Consider the following 21519-nt stretch of genomic DNA (forward strand, 5'->3'; position numbering starts at 1 on the left):
GAATATATGGAGGGGGTGAGAGTTCCAGGCTAGGATGAGGAGGACATGGGAAATGGGTCAGCAGAGAGGTAGAAAAGATCGGGCCTTAGTGAATAAGCTGGCACTAAAGGAGCAGGGTGGGTGGGCTGGGCTGAAGTAGGAGATTAATTAGGGGAGGTAAAATAGGGTGAGCTTTAAAGTTCTTTAAAGTGCTTTAAAGTTGAAGATAAAGGTTTTCTGTTTGGTGCAGAAGTGGATAGGCAGTCATTGGAAGTTCTTGAGGAGTGGGGAGACATGGACTGAATGTTTTTGTTGATAGATGAGCCATGCAGCAGAGTGAATTATGGCTTGGAGTGGGGAGAGATAGGAGGCTGGGAAGTCAGCGAGGAGGTAGATGCTTTAGTCAAGGTGGGACAGGATAAGTGCTTGGGTCAACATGATAGCAGTTTAGAAGGAGAGGAAAGTGCAGATTTTAGAAACATTGTGAAGGTAGAACTGACAGGATTTGGTGACAGGTTGAATGTGTGGGTGGAATGAGAGAGATGAGCTGAGGACCATGCCAAGGTTTTGGGCTTGCGAGACAAGCAGGATAGTGGTGTTATATACAGAGATGGGAAAGACAGGGAGAGGATCAGGCTTTGGATGGGAAGATAAGGAGTTCAGTTTTAGGCATTGAATTTGAGGTGTTGGCCAGACATCCAAGTCAGTATGTCTTGAAGGCAGGAGGAAATGCAAGATTGCAGGGAAGGTGAGAGGTCAGGGCTGGAGATGTAGATTTGGGAGTCACCTGCATTGATATAGTAATTGAAGCCATGTGAGTGAATGAGTTATCCAAGGGAATGGGTGTAGAGGGAGAAAAGAAGGGTACTTAGAACTGAACCCTGAGGAACAACTACTGTCAGAGGATCAGAAGGAGAGAAGGAGCCTGCAAAAGTTACTGAAAAGGAGCAGTCAGAGCTATAGGAGAACCAGAAGAGGACAGTATCAGTTACTCCAAGGTTGGATAAAGTTTGAAAGAGAAAGAGGTGCTTTATTCACTCAATTCATTCATTCAATCATATTTATTGAGCACTTGCTGTGTGTAGAGCACTGTAGTAAGCACTTGGGTGGGTACAATACAGCAATAAATTGTCACATTCCCTGCTACAATGAGCTTAAAGTCTAAGGGGAGGGGAGACAGACATTAATACAAATAAATAAAATTACAGCTAATATACTTAAGTGCTGTGGGGCTCGAAGGGGTAAAGTGCAAAGTTGAAGCATGGGCATTTTGACATTACTATTATGATTGCATTTATCATTGCTTTTACTATTTAATTCTTGAAATTTTGGTGTGTTATTCTCATCCTGTATTATGTTCATTTATATTTTTCCTCTGTAGTCTGGTGGCTTTCAAGTGATGCCTGTGCTGACAGAGTCTGGGGAGGGTCAGGAATATGGGTGTGGGAGGGAACAGGGATCCCCATGGAGAAATGCTCTAAGTACAGGCAAACGTCTTCAGCAATCAAGGAAATCAAGGAACATAACCCTGCTAAATCATGGAGCGGGCCAGTATTTCATTTCATTTCCACTCCCACTTGAGCATGCTCAATGCCGTATATCAGGCTGTCAGCTTTACTACTTTTCTTTTTGCTCCAGTATGTATCCTGCCTTGATAAATGCACAGAAGTGGGTTTTGAGAAATGCCCTCAATGTTTTATAATCAGAGGCCATGACACAGTGTGAAAGGCATACCATGGAACCTTTCAGACTGACAAATCCCCAGGCCATGATCGATTTCATCACCAGACCAGAAAATTACATCAGTGCAAACAACATTCACCAACGTTTCCTGTGCCTATAAAATCACCAGATTAAAGATCAAAACAACCACCTTCCCCCAGATAGACTCAAATTTCCCTCCACAGTCTAATTAAACCTAACCTAACATAAAGATAATGTACAATAAGTCACTGGAATTATCGCATGTTTTAGTTGGTTTTCTTTAGAACAGTCCAGACATTTGAGCATTAAATCCTTGACAGTGGTGGTCAGTCTCTCAAAATAACTTTTCCTTGCCTACTCTTCTATTAAGTTTATATATGACTGAGCATGTGGGGGAAGAATTAGTCTCGATTACTAGCTAGTTTACTCACCCAGTCAATATGCATTTGATTTACAGATATTAAGTCATCAGTGGCAGCAATTTTCCAGGATAAACTCTCAAGTCTAATGAGCAGAGGCAGAAAAAGCCCGCACTGGTGCTTCAGCAGACTCTAAAATAATCATTTGGCTCATTTTTATCAAATCTTTTAAATTGTTGTGTTTCCATATAGTCCATCCAGCAGGATTTGATTACAGGTAAAGTTTTAGGCAATATACATTCAGCTCAAAGAAGCAGCGTGGCTCAGTGGAAAGAGCCCGGGCTTGGGACTCAGAGGTCCCAGCTCCACCACTTGTCAGCTGTGTGACTTCGGGCAAGTCACTTCACTTCTCTTAGGCCTCAGTTACCTCATCTGTAAAATGAGGATTAAGACTGTGAGCTCCACATGGGACAGTGTGATCACCTTGTATCTCCCCCAGCACTTAGAACAGTGCTTGGTGCATAGTAAGCGCTTAACAAATACTGTCATTATTATTATATTACTGCTTATAACAAGGGCCTAGCAGAAGAGGCCACATTCCACTTCTTTTGGTAGACTGAAAAAAACAGTTTAAATAAAACTCCCCAGATACCCGAGAAGCATTGTGGCCTAAAGAAAAGAGTATGGGCCTGGGAACCTGATGCCCTGGGTTCTACTACTTGCATGCTGTGTGATCTTGGGCAAGCCAAGTCACTGCTCTGTGCCTCAGTTTCCTCATCTATAAAATAGGGATTAAGTACTTGTTTTCCCTCGAACTTAGACTGCAAGTCCCGTGTAGTACTGGGACTAAGTCTGAACTGCTTATATTGTGTCCACCCCAGCACTTGGCACGTAGTAAGAGCTTAACAAATACCACAATTATTATTATTATTATTGTTAATACCAGTTTTCCATTACCTGCCAGAATTCCACCCTGGTATTACAGAACTGACTGTAGTTAAGAATGGAGATACTTAAAGATGTGTCCATTACAAAATACATTCATTTCAAGGACTTCACCTTCATTTTTCTTGGAGTGTTTTACCTCCTACTTTTATCGTTCAAAAAAGAATGCAGAAGTAACACGGTTGGGTCAGAGCGGTGGTAGTTGACCTTTCCGTTCAAAGGCGACACCACCAAAAGCAAAACTATATTCCCGAGTGTCTTTCAGAGAGCATCTTTCGCACTCTGTACTTCATGGAGACAATACTAATTTAAACTCAGAAATCTTCAGGCCTCTAATATACTCATTCCAATTTCCCAGTTGAAGAATTGAAAAAGATTTGTTTAAAAACTTTGAGGTATTTTTTAAAAGAAAATACTGTGCATTGAAAAGCAAAGTATCAGTTATTTGAGAGCCCACCTCCTCCAGGAGGCCTTCCCAGACTGAGCCCTTTTTTTCTTCTCCTCCTCTCCTTCCCCTCCCCACAGCACTTGTGTATATATTTTTACGGATTTATTACTCTATTTATTTAACTTGTACATATTTACTATTCTATTCATTTTGTTAATGATGTGCATATAGCTTTAATTCTATTTGTTCTGACGATTTTGACACCTGTCCACATGCTTTGTTTTGTTGTCTGTCTCCCCCTTCTAGACTGTGAGCCCATTTTTGGGTAGGGACCATCTCTATATGTTGCCAACATGTACTTCCCAAGCACTTAGTACAGTGCTCTGCACACAGTAAGCACTCAATAAATATGATTGAATGAATGAATAAAAGAGCACGTTTTTGAAAATGGTAAAACAAAGGAAAAGTTTGCTTGAGGCCTGAAGATTTCTGAGTTTAAATTAAGATTATCTCCATGAAGTATCTTTGAAACAAAATAAAAAGTCTGTATTGCATGATTAATGTGAGCCGAGATAGCAGTAGCCGTTCCAAATTTTCTCCTTTTACTAGCTGTTCAGAAAATTTACCCAAGGAAGATCAAAATGGAGATATTTAGGGAATGAGAAGCTAACCTAAGGCAAAAGAAAAGATGTCTGTCTGGGGCAGTAATGCCCAATTGTAAAATCACCATGAAAGTTCAAAATGGAAAGAGCAGGAGTTTCAAAGTAGGGTTTTTGCTACCATTCCCACTGGTGCAGAAGCTGCCTAGTTTTGTTCCCACAGTCATTTCCACAGAGGGTAGAATGGTCCAGCCATGGAAGTATTGATGTGGCAGGTAGTTCTGGAACTAGCCACTCTTTCCCTTACATGTTACAGTAGGGCCTATTGGAAAGAGTCTAGAGCTGGGAGCCCTAGGGCCTGTTTTCATCCTGTATCCGCCACTTAGACAAGTCCCTTTACTTCCCTGGGCTTCAGTTTTCTCATCTGTACAATGGGGATTCAGTACCTGTTCTCCTTCCCCAGTGACACTATGGACCATCCCCTTCTCCTCAAAACGTTATCCAACCTTGGCTTCACTGACTCTGTTCTCTCCTGGTTCTCCTCTTATCTCTCTGGCCATTCCTTCTCATCTCTTTTGCGGACTCTTCCTCCCCCTCCCTTCCCCTAACTGTAGGGTTCCCTCAAGGTTCAGTTCCTGGTCCTCTTCTACCCAGCGCTTAGAACAGTGCTTTGCACATAGTAAGCGCTTAATAATTGCCATTATTATTAGTCTCCATCTATGCTCACTCCCATGGGGAACTTATTATTTTTTTATTATTTATTATTATTATTATTATTTATTCACTCCCTTGGCTTCACTCTTTAGCAGATGGCACCCAAATTTATATCTCTTCCCCTGTTCTCTCTCCCTCCCTCCAGGCTTGCATCTCCTCCTGCCTTCAAGACATCTCTACTTGGTTGTCCTCCTGCCACCTCAAACTCAGTGTGTCTGAGACCGAGCTCCTTATCTGCCCTCCCAAATCCTGTCCTCTCCCAAACTTTCCCATCAATGTAGACAGCACAAAACCATCCTTCCTGTCTCACAAGCCCGTAACTTTGGTGTCATCCTTGACTCTGCTCTCTCATTCACCCCGCGTATATAATCTGTCACCAAATCCTGTCGATCTCACCTTCACAACATCGCCAAGATCTGCCCTCTTCTTTCCATCCAAATCGCTACCATGTTAGTACAATCTCATCCTGTCCCAACTGGATTACTGCATCAACCTCCTTTCTGGCCTTCCAATCTCCTGTCTCTCCTCACTTCAGTCCATACTTCACTCCGCAGCCTGGATCGTCTTGCTACAGAAATGTTCAGGGCATGTCACTCCCGCTCCTCAAAAATCTCCAGTGGTTGCCTATCCACCTCTGTATCAAACAAAAACTCCTCACTATCAGCTTTAAAGCTCTCCATCACTTGCCCCGTCTTACCTCACCTCCCTTCTTTCCTTCTACATCCCAGCCCGCACACTCTGCTCCTCTGGTGTTAACCTTCTCCCTGTGCCTCGTTCTCGCCTATCTCGCTGCCGACCATAGCCCACGTCCTACCTCTGGCTTGGGATGCCCTCCCTCCTCAAATCCGCCAAACGATCACTCTCCCCGCAACCCTTCAAAGCCCTACTGAAGGCACACCTCCTCCCAGAAGCCTTCCCAGACTAAGTCCCCTTTTCCTTAGCTCCCCTCCCTTCCACATCACCTCGACTCGCTCCCTTTGCCCTCCACCCCCCCCACAGCACTTACGTATATATGTATATATCCGTAATTCTATTTATTTATATTGATGCCAGTTTACTTCTTTTGATGTATGTCTCCCACTCTCTAGACTGTAAGCCCGTTGTGGGCAGGGATTGTCTCTATTGCCGTATTTTACTTTCCAAGTGCTTAGTACAGTGCTGTGCACACAGTAAGCACTCAATAAATATGATTGATTGAATTGAATTGGACTACCACACTTATTCTTAGTGCTTCTCTCTCCTTCCTGCTCTCCCAGTCCTGGCCAAAAGGACCAGTTTGGGGTGGTGGGAATCTAACATTTTGCAAGGCCACCTGGTCACTTAACCCAAACTCTGTAAGGCCAGAAAAGCAAGGCAAGAACCCATTTCTGGGCCTGCCCTTTCAGGACAAAGTGTCCCCAAGAAAGGGAGATCCTACTTGTTCTGTATCTTTTTCTGTCAGTGGTTCCCCAAGATCCTCAGTTATCAGGTATCAAGAAGAACCATTTTGAATGTGGATAGAAACTTTCCTGACCTGATGAAACAAATCCCCTGGGTTGTGGCCACAGTACAATCCGGACAACTGGGAAGTACATCCAGCCCTAACTTCTGACCTACCCCAGGATCCAAAAGCTCAGCACCAGAAGTTTGATTCGAATTTGGTCATCCCTTCCTCCTCCCCTAGCTCTATTCCCTACCCTTTCTCCCATGTTCCAAGCAGTTTTTCTGTCATTCCTCCTGCACCCAGAACTTGCCCTATCCCTTCCCTAACTCTCCTTCCATGTTCCATGATTTTTAAACTAGGGTTGTACAGTGCCACTGTTGGAATCCTAAGCCACACCTGCCATAACTAACTACAGGCCACCCTAAGCCGTACAGGCCACTACAGAAAGCCATACACACACACAAAAATATGGAAAATTATGGTATTAAGCACTGACTCTGTATCAAGCACTGTTCTAAGTTCTGTTGCGATTAGGATAATAACAATAATAATGGCATTTATTAAGCGCTTACTATGTGCAAAGCACTGTTCTAAGCGCTGGGGAGGTTACTAGTCCATCTTTAAGTGTGTTTGCCCCCACCATTGCCAGCCCAAAACTGGTCAGATCAAGTGCTCTTTTTCCCACCCCTGTGTCAGCGATTGAATCATCACCGATCCACACCTGCTGCGCTCACACCCTGGGCAAAATTCACTGCCCCTCCCCTCCTTCCCTCTTGTGACCCCACTTCCTCCTTCCCCCCTCCACCCCAGCCATGGGACTAGAGACAGGAACAGAGTCAGAATGCTGTGGTTGCAACTGCCAGCTTCCTCGGGAGGCCAGTCCCCTTCCCTTGCCCTTCCTGCCCAAGGTTGGGAGAGGGAGGGAGGACATCTGAGACCAAGGAGCTGTCTACCCCTGCAGGAACACCAAAGTTAACATAAAAACAACAGTGCATAGAGGGATTTAGAAGAGGAGGGGACTGAGATTTTATTGTGTATATTTGTCCTTGTCTTAGTGTTCTGTTGTTTCATTGCTCCTTATGTGTCTGTCTCCTTTCTCCTTTCCCCTCTTATCAATAAATCAAACATATTTATTGGGTGCTTACTGTGTACAAATCCTGGTTCAAATCCCGGCTCCGCCAGTTGTCAACTATATGACTTTGGGCAAGTCACTTAACTTCTCTGTGCTTCAGTTACCTCATCTGTAAAATGGGGATTAAGACTGTGAGCCCCGTGTGGGACAACCTGATCACCTTGTAAGCTCTCCAGCACTTAGAACAGTGCTTTGCATATAGTAAGTGCTTAATAAATGCTATTATTATTATTATTATTATTACAGAGAAAAAGCCCTGTACTGAGATCTTGGGAGAGTGCAATATAACTGAGTTGGTACACACATTTCCTGCCCTTATGGTTTTAGAATGTGAGACTTTTGAGGATCAGGGACTGTGTGTAATTCCCACCTCCGTATTACTTTCCCAGTATTTCCTACAGTGTTCTGCATCCAGTAAGCATTTTATAAATACTATTACGACTACTGAGTTCAGGATATAAAGGGCTGGAAAGGCCCTTGGAGTAAGGAAGGGAAAAGGATAAGAAGAGAGGGCATCAGAAAAGGATTTTCAGTGTAATATTTATTGATAATAATAATAATAATAATAATAATAATAATAATGGTATTTGTTAAGCACTTACTATGTGCCAAGCACTATTCTAAGCACTGGGGAGATACAAGGTTATCAGGTTGTCCCACATGGGGCTCACAGTCTTAATCCCCATTTTCCAGATGAGGTGACTGAGGCATAGAGAAGTTAAGTGGCTTGCCCAAAGTCACACAGCTGATAAGTAGCAGAGCCGGGATTAGAACCCATGACCTCTGACTCCCAAGTCCAGGCTCTTTCCATTGAGCCATGCTGCTTCTCTCTAGGGACCGATCTTCATATTAGAGCTGTTTCTGAACATTAATAATAATAATATTAATAATGGTATTTATTAAGTGCTTACTATGTGTCAAGCATAGAGAAGCAGTGTAGCTCAATGGAAAGAGCCCAGGCTTTGGAGTCACAGGTCATGGGTTCAAACCCCGGCTCCACTAATTGTCAGCTGTGTGACTTTGGGCAAGTCACTTCACTTCTCTGGGCCTCAGTTACCTCATCTGTAAAATGGAGATTAAGACTGTGAGCCCCACGTGGGACAACCCCATCACCCTGTAACCTCCCCAGAGCTTAGAACAGTGCTTTGCACATAGTAAGCGCTTAACAAATGCCATCATCATTGTTATTATTAAGCACTGTACCAAACACTGGGGTAATATGCAGCACAGAAAACTTAAGTGAGTTGCCCAAGGATACACAGCAGACAAGTGGTGGAGCTGGAATTAGAATCCAGGTCCTCCGACGGCCAGGTCTGTGCTCTTTAAATTGGACCATGCAGTATGTCTCACCCCACACTAGAGTCACATTTTCAGGGAATGTATCAAGCTGAATTGTGGCGTACACCTATGATGTAAAATATATTGGAAAAGCCATCTGTGTAGTCTGGGAGAAATGAACTCAGTTCTGCTGTAACATGTACTTTCTTTACACATTTTGTCTAGGAAGCAATGGCAGAATTCCTGAGCATGCTGGCTCCTGCCTGCATGGAGCACAACCGGTGGCAAGCGGAAATGGTGCGGCATGGCCTGATTGAAAGAGCACAGGACTGGGAGTCAGTAAACATGGGTCTTCATCTTGGCATTACCACTTGTCTGCTATGGGACCTTGGACTAGTCACTTCATTTCTTGGGGCCTCAGTTTCCTCATCTGTAAAATGGGACTTCAGTACCTGTTCTTCCTCCCCCTTAGACTTTGAGCCCCAAGTGGGACAGGGACTGTGTCTGGCCAGATTGTATTGGTTCTATTCCGGCACTTAGCACAGTGCTTGGCGTTTAGTAAGGGCTTAACAGAATAGCTTAACAGAATCTTAAATGATTGTGCACATTTGTGCGGTGTTGTGCTCAGTATTACAGAGTGGTACTTGATGTGGGGTTCTAGAGGAGCACTAGTTGGGAGAACTAGATGTAATTTTGATTTCTAAGTAGATTTTTCAATCCTCTCAAAGCTGATGAATGTTGTATATATAGGTCACCAGGCATTTTAATAACGTCATCAAACTAGTCTGTGCTAAGTCATTTTGTTATGTGGTTACTCCCACACTCATTGTGCACTTCATTAGTAGTTCAGTCCTCTCTCAATAGAATGCCCTCATAATAATTAAGAAAGTTTTCAAATTGGGCTTATATGGACTCCTCTACCAGTCTATCATTAGTGTTTGTTCAGCCCCTACTGAGTGCTAGGTAATGGGAGAGGACAAGAGAAGTATGACACATGCTCCCTGCCCTCCAGGAACTCAAACCTAATGGGGAAGACATAAATTATGTGTAATCAGTGCACTTGGGGGTGGAGGGTTGGAGATAGGAAATGATTCAAGTCCATCAGGATTGAATAGGAGAAAGAGCAATTGAAGAAATAAATGAAAATCCAAATAAAAATGTATACTACATAAGTACTGGGGATAGGAAAATAAAATATATTACATAAGGGCTAAATGTGACAGTTGGGCTGATATGACTAGGGTGTTGTCGATTATATTTATCATTATTATTATTAATAATAATAATGATAATTGTGGTATTTATTAACTGCTTTCTATGTACCAGGCACTATACTAAGTGTTGGGGTAGATGTAAATTAGTCAGGTACAGCTCCTGTCTCAGACAGAGCTTATACTACAAGTAGAAGGGAGAACAGGTAATGAATCCCCATTTTAAAGATGAGAAAACTGAGGCACAGGGAAGATAAGTGACATGATTAAGATCACACAGCGGACAAGTAGCTGAACTGGAATTAGAACTCAAGCCTTTTGTTCCCAGGCCCATGTTCAGAAAGAGCCTTGATTACTGTATCAGTATCCTTGCTCATCTCCCTACCTCCTGTCTCTTCCCACTCCGGTCCATCTTTTACTTGCTTCCCAGATCATTTTTCTACAAAAACATCTAGTCAATGTTTCCCCACTTCTCAAGGACCTCCTCATCAAACAGAAACTGCTCACCATTGCCTTTAAAGCACTTATTCACTTTGCCCCCTCCTATCTCACCTCAATACTCTCCTACTACAACCTAGGCTGGCTACCAGTCAACCTACGCATCAAGCAAAAACTCCTCACTCTCGGCTTCAAGGCTGTCCATCACCTCACCCCCTCCTACCTCACCTCCCTTCTTTCCTTCTCCAGCCCAGCCAACACTCTCTGCTCCTCTGCCGCCGCTAACCTCCTCACTGGGCCTCCTTCTTGCCTGACCTGCCGTCGACCCCCGGCCCACATCCTCCCCCTGGCCTGGAATACCCTCCCTCTGCACATCCGCCAAACTAGCTCTCTTCCTCCCTTCAAAGCCCTACTGAGAGCTCACCTCCTCCAGGAGGCCTTCCCAGACAGAGCCCCTGTTTTCCTCTCTCCCTCCCCATCCCCCCACCCTACCTCCTTTCCCTCCCCACAGCACCTGTATATATGTTTGTACAGATTTATTACTCTATTTATTTTACTTGTACATATTTACTGTTCCATTTATTTTGTTGATGATGTGCATCTAGCTTTCCTTCTATTTATTCTGATGACTTGACACCTGTCCACATGTTTTGTTTTGTTGTCTGTCTCCCCCTTCTAGACTGTGAGCCTGTTTTTGGGTAGGGGCCATCTCTATATATTGCCAACTTGTACTTCCCAAGCGCCTAGTACAGTGCTCTGCCCACAGTAAGCGCTCAATAAATACAATTGAATGAATGAATGAATGAACACTGTGCTCATCTAATGCCAGCAGTACTCACTGAAACTTGATCTCATCTATCTCACCAGTGACCTTTCACCCCGTCCTGCCTGTAGCTTGGAATGCCCTCCCTCCTCATATTCGACAGACAATAATTCTCCCCACTTCAAAATCTCATTAAAGCACATCTTCTCCAAGAGGCCTTCCCTGACTAATGATAATAATAATAATCATGGTATTTGTTAAGCACTTACTACAGTGCCAAGCACTGTTCTAAGCACTGGGATAGATGCAAGGTAATCAGGTAGTCCCATATAGGGCTTACAGTCTTAGTCCCCATTTTACAGATGAGGTAACTGAGGCCCAGAGAAGTGAAGTGACTTCCCAAGGTCACACAACAGACAGGTGTGGAGCTGGGATTAGAACCCACATGCTCTGACTCCCAAGACCCTGCTCTTGCCACTAGCCCATGCATTTCTTCTTCTCCCACTCCCTTTCTGCATCATCCTGATTTGCTCCCTTTATTCACCCCACCTAGTCCCACAAGCACTTATGAGTATATCCATAAAGTTATTTATAAATTTATATTAATGTCTGCTTCCCCATCTAGAATGTAAGCTCTTTGTGGGCAGGGAATGTTGTCCATCAATTCTGTTATATTGTACTCACCCAAGTGCTTATTACATTGCTCTGCACACAGTAAGCATTCAGTAAATACAATGGATTTGTACATATCTATTCTATCTTGTACATATCTATTCTATTTTATTTTGTTAGTATGTTTGGTTTTGTTCTCTGTCTCCCCCTTTTAGACTGTGAGCCCACTGTTGGGTAGGGTCAGTCTCTGTATGTTGCCAACTTGTACTTCCCAAGTGCTTAGTACAGTGCTCTGCACACAGTAAGTGCTCAATAAATACGATTGATTGATTGATTGATTGGATTGAAGATGGAATGCAGTGGTTTGGGAGATTGTCCCAAGCCAAGGGGAGCAACATGACCTCCTCATTTGAGGCTGCATTTTGATACTCACCCACCCCCTGTCCCACAACATTTATGCATCTATCAGTCAATCAGTGGTATTTATTGAGCACTTATTATGTGCAGAACACTGTACTGTTTGGCAGAGTACAATACAGCAGAATTAGGAGGCATGTTTACTGTCCTTAGTGAGTTTATACTCTCCCAGTACCTCTCTCAGTCTTGTCTTATGCCATCAAGTCATTTCTGACCCAAAGCACCACCACAGACACATCTCTCCCAGAACACCCATCTCTCCATCTGCCGTCATTCTGGTAATGGATCCATGGGGTTTTCTTGGTAAAAATACAGAAGGGGTTTACCAACGCCTCCTTCCACACAGTAAACTTGAGTCTCCACCCTTGACTCTCTCCCGTGCCACTGCTGCCCAACATGGGTGAGTTTTGACTTGTAGCAGATTGCCTTCCACTCAGCAGCCACTGGTCAAACTAGGAATGGAATGGGCATGCCTCTGCTTGACTCTCCCTCCTGTAACCAAGACTGGCAGAGTACTGGAAACTCTCCAGGTGCCACCCTGAGAGGAGTCCCCTCTCAGTAATTTATTTTAATGTCTGTCTCTCTCTCTAAACTACAAGCTCTTTGAGGGCAGGAATCATGTCTACCAACTCTGTTGTACTGTACCCTCCCAAGTGCTTAGTACAATGCACTGTACAAAGTAGGCACTCAATAAATACCATTGATTAATTGATTGGTAAATGAGGGGTCAGAGGCCAGATAATCGAGAGCAACTTTTAGTTAAAAAGTTGAGCTCTGCTCCATTAAATTCAGGAAAATGTATATTAAATTAAGCAAATGAAACCAGATTCCCAGAGGTCCATTAAAATTAGTTTTCTGTAGTATATGTAATAATAATAATTATGGCATTTATTAAGCACTTACTATATGCAAAGCACTGTTCTAAGCACTGGGGAGGTTAAAGGTGATCAGGTTGTCCCACAGGGGGCTCACAGTCTTAATCCCCATTTTACAGATGAGGTAACTGAGGCCCAGAGAAGTTAAGTGACTTGCCCTGAGTCACACAGCTGACAATTGGCAGAGCCAAGATTTGAACCCATGACCCCTGACTCCAAAGCCCGTGCTCTTTCCACTGAGCCACACTGCTTCTCTACATAGGCTTTTCTTTTTTTGTATGTATCTCAGATAACTTTTAAATTAACTGGAAATGTTTCTCTACAGGTGGTAAAAATGATGATTGTCGTCGTGGTGACATTCGCAATTTGCTGGCTGCCCTACCATATTTATTTCATAGTCACTGGGATCTATCAGCACTTGAATCGGTGGAAATATATCCAGCAAGTCTACCTGGCCAGTTTTTGGTTAGCCATGAGTTCCACTATGTACAATCCCATCATCTACTGCTGTCTAAATAAGAGGTAAGGGAGAAGCACACAGCAGATTCAAGAACTTAAGTGTGAATTTCACCACAAAATACCAAACTCATTCACTCGGTTTCTTGGCTCTCCCCTTCTCCCCACCCACAAAGGGAACAAAAGTTAATACCTGAGATGAACATTGGTTTGTGTTTATTCTTGGAGTGCATTACTGTTATCCTAAATTTGGCTTAAAGAACTTTTACCAGGATGCCACCAAACGGCAAAATGCAATCTTAGCAATTCATATTTTGTAGAAATATACTTAAAGGTTCTTGATACAGGAATACAGGATACAGGACTTTTCCAATTGCCCACTCATTCATAATTCCATATACACTGACTTTCAGTTCAGCTCCTTAAGAACAGCACAATCAGATCTTTAAGAATCCAGTTAAGGATTAGCTGTTCATTTTCAGTTCCCTTTTGTGCTGTCCCTATAATTGGAAAATATTGTATGTATAATTAGGATGCTTTGGTGAGCTTAATCCCTATTTAGGAGACCATAAAACTACACTCTCAGTGCAGAGTAAAGATGGCATTATTTATGAATATACTTCATTTTCAAAGATGATGCTGCACACAGTGAGGCACTGTAATGTCAATTTCTCAAGCTACATACTGCTGGTTTCTGCTATTGGGAGCACTATGGAAATAGCTTCTTAAACGTTTTTTTCCTCTGTCTTTGTGATCAAAGGAAAGATCGCTCTCAAATTCTTCACATTGCTCTTTTCAATGTTAAAAGCTGTGTGAATTTGTGCAGTTGAGCCGACACAGTGGCTTTTTAGTATTAAAATCTGCCACTTCTGTCTTCTGCTTTCTCAAAAGGTAACTCATTAGTCCATAGCAGAGGAAAGCACCTTTATGTTTACTTTTTGAGTGTACACAATTAAAAACCTTTGGGAAAGAATCTACTGTTTTAGATTAGATATGTGTGTACACACACACACACACACACACACACACACACACACAGAGAGTTTTCCTCCCCCACCCTACCTCCTTCCCCTCCCCAAAGCACTCGTATATATTTGTACAGATTTATTACGCTATTTATTTTACTTGTACATATTTACTATTCTATTTATTTTGTTATTGATGTGCATATAGCTATAATTCCTCCATTTGTTCTGACGATTTTGACACCTGTCTACATGTTTTGTTTTGTTGTCTGTCTCCCCTTTCTAGACTGTGAGCCCGTTGTTGGGTAGGGACTGTCTCTATATGTTGCCGATTTGTACTTCCCAAGCACTTAGTACAGTGCTCTGCACACATAAGCGCTCAATAAATACGATTGAATGAATGAATGAATGATTATATTGAGAGAAGTTGGGATCCTGGGCTGGATCATGTAACTGTGGCCTCCTATCACGTGGCTCTCACTGGCAACATTACACACCACTAGGTAGCGTGGTGGCAGAGATGTAAAGAAGCTAATGAGGCAGCTGGAAACTGGAGGCCTTTGGTCTTGGTGTGGGGAAGGTGGAAGGAGGAGAAAGTAAGGAGAGAGTGGGAATCAGGAGGCCTCCTACTGTGACCAAGTGGCATTTCCTCTCTCACCTCTCCTCTTCTCTCTCTCTTCACATTTCGCCTTATGGCTAGCTCTTCCGAAAGCAGAGATTGCTGTGGGGCAGGGCAGGGGAGGGGAGGAAGAGCAGTGGAAGAGTCCCCCTCATCCCACTGACATCCCACAGCAGGGTGAAATCCCAATGAGCAAATAAACAAATGGCCAGGAGGCAAGTGTCATCTTTATACCACTTACACAGCAAAAATATGTTTCCCCTTTCTATACACTATCACCTTAGTGGCCTCTCCCAACCGAGGGATTAAGAAGATTCCTCTTGGAGATGAAGAGCCAGGGAAGGGGGATGATAAGCACTGGTGATGAGGCTGAGGAGGAAGATTTTGAACAGGACCTCCTGGGGACATGCAGGCTCCTTGCTCTAGCAGTCCCATCCTTGTCCATGTGTCTGTGGCTGCAGCAGTGGTTAGAAGGCCCATGGCAGTGTCTAGAGAAACCAGCAGGAGCCCCATGAAGGTCAGTCAGTTAGTCAGTATTATATTCTGAACACTTACTGTATGCAGAACACTGTACTAAGCGCTTGGAAGGGTACAGTATAACAGATACCTTCCCTGCCCACAACGATCTTACAGTCTAGAGGGGGCGACAGACATGGAAAGAGCATGGGATTGGGAGTCATCAGTCGTGGGTTCTAATCCTGCCTCTGCCACTTAGCTGTGTGACTTTGGGCAAGTCACTATAAACTTCTCTATGTCTCAGTTACCTCATCTGTAAAATGGAGATTAAGACTGTGAGCCCCATGTGGGACAACCAGAGAACTTTGTATCTACCCCAGTGCTTAGAACAGTGGCATCATTATTATTGTTATTGTTATTATTATTATAGATAAATAAATTATATACACTTTTCATTCATTCATTCATTCAATCATATGTATTGAGCACTTACTGAAATAATAATAATAATGATGATGGCATTGGTTAAGCACTTACTATGTGCCAAGCACTGTTCTAAGCACTGGGGGAGAGACAAGGTTATCAAGTTGTCCCAGGTGGGGCTCACAGTCTTACTCCCTATTTTACAGATGAGGGAACTGAGGCACAGAGAAGCTAAGTGACTTGCCCAAAGTCACACAGCTGACAAGTGGCAGAGCTGGGATTAGAACCCATGACTTCTGACTCCCAAACCCATGTGCTTTCCACTAACGCAGGCTTGCGTCTCCCCTTTTCTAAACTGTTAACTTGTGGGCAGGGAATGAGTCTGTTTATTGTTATATTGTATTCTCCCAAGAATTTAGTACAGTGCTTTGCACACAGTAAATGCTCAGTGCATATTATTGATGAAAGAAAAATGATCCAGGCATCAGAGTGAAGTATGGACTGGAATGGGGAGAAACAGAGTCTGGAAGATCAGCACGGAGGTTGATACAGTAATCAAGGAGGGATAGCATAAGTGCTTGGATTAACATGATAGCTGTTCAGATGGAGGGGAAAGGGCTGATTTTAGTCATGTTGCGAAGGCTGAAATGACAAGATTTAGAGTTGGATTCAATATGTGGGCTGAATAATAATAATAATGATGGCATTTATTAAGCGCTTACTATGTGCAAAGCACTGTTCTAAGCGCTGGGGAGGATACAAAGTGATCAGGTTGTCCCACGTGGGGTTCATAGTCTTCATCCCCATTTTACAGATGAGGGAACTGAGGCCCAGAGAAGTGAAGTGACTTGCCCAAAGTCACACAGCTGACAAGTGGCAGATCCAGGATTTGAACCCATGACCTCTGACTCCAAAGCCCATGCTCTTTCCACTGAGCCATGCTGTCAAGGATAATGCCACGATTATGGGCTTTTGAGACAAGAAGGATGGTGGTGCCAACTACAGTGATAGCAAAGTCAGGGGAAGGACAGGGTTTGGGTGGGAAGATAAGGAGTTCTCTTTTAGATATGTTAAGTTTGAAGTGATGGCAAGACATCCAAGTGGAGTTGCTTTAGTCAGGATGAAATGTGAGACTGCAGAGAGGGAGAGAGATCAGGGCTGGAGATGTAGATGTGGGTATTTTCCACATACAAGTGGTAGTTGAAGCCATGGGTGTGAATGAGTTTTCCAAAGGAGTGGATATAAATGCAGAATAGAAGGGAACCCAGAACTGAACCTTGAGGAACACACACAGTTAGAGGGTGGGAGGCATAAGAGGAGCCCACAAAAGAGACTGAGCATGAGTGGCCAGAGAGATAGGAAGAGAACTAGGAGAGGACACTGTCGGTAAAGCCGAGGTTGGATAATGTTTTCAGGAGAAGGGGGTTGTCAACAGTATCGAAGGCAACTGAGCAGTCAAAGAGGATTAGGTCAATAGATTTAACTAGAGGCAGATCATTCTCCTCCTTTTCCTTCAAGATGGAGGTCTAAGTGATGGTAGCATCAGCCGTAGGCTAGGGACAGGGGCAGGGAGGGAGGTAAGAAGTGGAACATGTGGTGTGGAACCATGTACAGTAGTGGCACTATTGGCAGCACTGCTTTAAAAGGACTTCCTTGTAGTGGTAATATAATAGCGGTGGGGAGGACTTCTGAGAACCCATGGGCCCTCTTGAGCCCAGGGCCATGAAGTTAAAACCCGTGAACTCTTGCGGTAATCCAGGCCTAGTGGTTCTTCCCATCTGAAGAATACATTACTGATAGTAAATTTCACCCATGAATGCACGTCGAAAGGTTGCCCATCCACCTCCACATCAAACAAAAGCTCCTCAACATTGGCTTTAAAGAACTCAATCACCTTGCTCTCTCCTACCTCATCTTGCTACTCTCCTACTACCATCCAGCCCACACACTCTGCTGCTGTAATGCTAAACTTCTCACTGTGCCTTGATTTCATCTATCTCTCCACTGACCCATCGCCCATGTCCTGCCCCTGGCCTGGAATGCCCTGCTTCTGGCCTGGAATGCCCTCCCTCCTCAAATCCAACAGACAATTACTCTCCCCAACTTCAAAGTCTTATTGAAGGCACATTTCCTCCAAGAGGACTTCCCTGACTAAGCCCCCCTTTCTTCTCCTTTCACTCCCTTCTGCATCACCCTGACTTGCTCCTGCTGTTCATCCCCCATCCCAGCCCCACAGCACTTTTGTACATATCTGTAATTCATGTATTTATATTAATGTCTGTCTTCCCCTCTCTAGACTGTAAACTCATTGTGGACAGGTAACGTGTCTGTTTATTGTTGTATTGTGCTCTTCCAGGCACTTAGTACAATGCTCTGCATACAGTAAGTGCTCAATAAATGTGATTGAATGAATGAATGAATGGAAAAGCCCACTGTGGGATCCACAGAGCTGGCCACATTTTGCCCACAAAAAGGCATAATTTTTGGTTGTGTTTGATATTGGCATATTGTTATGTTGATATGTTTATTTTCAGGACATACACATATTGTATTCCTGCACTGCTCCTGGTTTTAACTAATCCAGTTTTACAGTGTGCCATGGAAATCTGTCTTCAATTTCTTTTATTATTTTATAGATTTGTTTGTTGGAACAAACAAGAGGATTGGCCAAATTCCCAAATCAAATCTGTCTCCAATTGGTGGTTGAACAATTAATTGGGAATCAGTATTTTGAAATTTGTCTTTCTGAGTGGCAAGGTTTTTTTATTTTGTTTTGTTTTGTTTTTTAGTGGTATTCATTCAATCATATTTATTGAGCGCTTACTGTGTGCACAGCACTTATTGTGTGCCAGGCACTGTCCTAAGCTCTGGGGTAGATACGAGCTAATCAGGTTGGACCCAGTCCATGTCCAACACAGGACTCACTAAGTTAATCCCCATTTTAGAGATGAGGTAACTGAGGCATAGAGAAGTTAAATGATTTGCCCAAAGTCACACAGCAGGCAAGTGGGGGAGCAGGGATTAAAATCCAGGTCCTTCTGATTCCCAGAACCATGCTCTATCCGTGAGGCAACACTGCTTCCCTATTTAAGTATAATTACTTTAATATTTACATTATTTTATAAGAATCATTGCAGAAATAATTAAACCAAACACACTTTCTGTAGGTAAGTGACGTAGACCATTACAGTTTAACTAAAAATCCTGTCCTACCTCTCTCTGGCTGATCATGTGAAGAACTAGAATTGCCTCCTGTTTTATTCAGGCCGACTGTTAATGTGCAGTCTGATTATCTACTTCTTCATTGATCAACTCTGCTCTACAGAATTACAAGAACTTCCACTAATAAAAATAAGGATTCATTCTGTAACCAGATGCTCTGTTAATATTTCAATTCTCCATTGTAAATCAACACATTTAGGATGCCCTTAGGAAAGCAAGATGGTATGGTTTTGATTTCCAAATGGAAACAGTAATGTGCACTTCCACGAATATTCAACAAGGTACAACAAACTCTTTCCTGCATTACTTGTGATGCATTAATGCCAACCTGAAAAAAATTTTCATATTTCATTCTTCCTCTATTGTGGTAGCTGCTTACTGTAATATGTCTATATGTTGCCAACTTGTACTTCCCAAGCACTTAGTACAGTGCTCTGCACCCAGTAAGCATTCAATAAGTATGATTGAATGAATGAATCTATCATAAAATATAACATTTTCAGCATCAGAAAGAGGGGCTTTTATGGTAATTTCCTGTATTCAATTTGCCTCATCTTAGGGGGCTAAAATCTAAATTCTAAACCAAAAAAAAAATATCAGCACACCCCGACAAAACATGGCCCACATGCAGATTTTTTTTTTCAATGCCTTAAGTGGATTTGGGTGTTTGAATTGAATGGAATTTCCTTGGTGGATCCAACTAAGTACTTTCTTCCTCTGCATCTGTTGATGCTCAGATTTCGAGCTGGATTCAAGAGGGCTTTCCGCTGGTGTCCCTTCATCGAAGTGTCGAGCTATGATGAGCTGGAACTCCAGGCTGCCAGATTCCATCCCACCCGGCAAAGCAGTCTGTACACCGTGTCAAGGATGGAGTCGAGCATGACGGTGGTGTTTGATTCCAAAGACACAGAAAACTCCAAATCTAGTCGGAAATTGAGAGGAGCCCCCCGGGATCCCAGCTTCAACGGCTGCTCCCGCAGAAATTCCAAGTCTGCATCCACCAGCTCCGGTTTCATCAGCTCCCCCTATACTTCTGCAGATGAATATTCCTAAATTTTCCCAGCAGCAGCAGCAGCAGTGGAATGGAAAGGAGCAGGATGCTACTGTATATGAAACAGATAATGCTTTTCTACCTTGGAACTAAATATTTCTGAATAAGTCACAGAGGTGAAATATCTGAAGAGAACTAGGCTTCAGGGCACGAGCCTAGTATTGGAAGCAGCATGGCTCAGTGGAAAGAGCCCCGGCTTTGGAGTCAGAGGTCTTGGGTTCAAATCCCGGCTCTGCCAATTGTCAGCTGTGTGACCTTAGGCAAATCACTTAACTTCTCTGTGCCTCAGTTACCTCATCTGTAAAATGGGGATTAAGACTGTGAGCCCCCTCTGGGACAACCTGATAACCTTGTAACCTCCCCAGCGCTTAGAACAGTGCTTTGCACATAGTAAGCACTTAATAAATTCCATTATTATTATTATAAATGCCATGAGAGTGGTTGGTCCTATTTAAAAATCTGTGGTGGCATAAGATTACAAAGGTCATGCATACAGTGTTTATTGGGCAAGCTCTAAATACAGAGCTCTTTACTAAGCTCTTGGGAGAATGTCACAGAAACAAGTTACTCATTACTTGCCCTCAAATTGCTGAACTAATATTGATTAGTCATTGACTGAAACAACCCAATTATTTCGCTTTGTTGAATTATGAAGTGAACTGGCTTTAAGAATCATTTAACTAAAACAGTGAAGTCCATACAGATCAGATTTTATTTAGTTAAACTTAAAAGTATATAAGTTCAATGCTTTCTTATTTAGAGGGATGGAAAATTTGATCCAAAAGTCAAAATTGCTTTAACATGTATAAAAGTCTGCTAGGTCTGATTGAAGACTCTCTTATTATTATTAACAGATACAATAATTATTTTTTGAGAAGCAGTGTGGCATACTGTATAGAGCATGGGCCTTAGAGTCAGAAGGCCATGGCTTCTTATCCTGGCTCCATCACTTATCTGCTATGACCTTGGTTAAGTCACTTCACTTCTCTGTGCTTCAGTTTCCTCATCAGTAAAATGGGGATTGAGACTGTGAGCCCCACATAAGACAGGATCTGTGTCCAACTCAATTTGCTTGTATTCACCCCCAGTGTTTAGTACAGTGCCTGGCACAAAGGAAGTGCTTAACAAATGCCATTATTACTATTATTATCATTATTATATTTCAAGTTGGGGCACTAGAGGGTTAAATAGTCACATTTTTCTGGCATATAAACATCTGAGTTAAGACGCATGATCCTCAGCTAACATTTTTGCCCTGAGAAATTACACTTCAAAAGAAAAAATACTGCATCTTTTTTTTTGGCCACCATCTATTTTAGAATGAGTAATTCAGAAAAGACAAATGTTGTTTCTGTGCCTTTTTTACCCCTTCTCCTTCTTTCTTGTACAAATAAAAAGATTCAGATAGATTTTTAAAAAACAAAACATTCCCTCAGCTCTTTCATGGCCTCATAAAGAGGTCTACAATGCCACTTGTATGAAATAGAATT

General features: G+C 42.9%; 1 protein-coding gene and 1 non-coding gene across 2 annotated transcripts in view; one reads left to right on the top strand and one right to left on the bottom strand.

The window, feature by feature from the left end:
• Nucleotides 1-20092, top strand: part of TACR3 (tachykinin receptor 3) — an 87807-nt gene extending 67715 nt beyond the window's left edge. The window contains exons 4-5 of the mRNA XM_038769281.1: nt 13163-13359; nt 19716-20092. Of these exons, the coding sequence (XP_038625209.1) occupies nt 13163-13359; nt 19716-20031 (513 nt within the window). The 3' untranslated portion in view covers nt 20032-20092. The remainder of the gene's footprint in view (nt 1-13162; nt 13360-19715) is intronic.
• On the bottom strand, nt 12373-12510 carry LOC119947758. The gene has a single exon (XR_005456555.1). It is a non-coding gene; the product is annotated as a small nucleolar RNA SNORA7 (small nucleolar RNA).
• Nucleotides 20093-21519: the final 1427 nt, after the last annotated feature.

Source organism: Tachyglossus aculeatus, chromosome X5, assembly GCF_015852505.1.
Source record: "Tachyglossus aculeatus isolate mTacAcu1 chromosome X5, mTacAcu1.pri, whole genome shotgun sequence".
Classification (NCBI taxonomy): domain Eukaryota; kingdom Metazoa; phylum Chordata; class Mammalia; order Monotremata; family Tachyglossidae; genus Tachyglossus; species Tachyglossus aculeatus.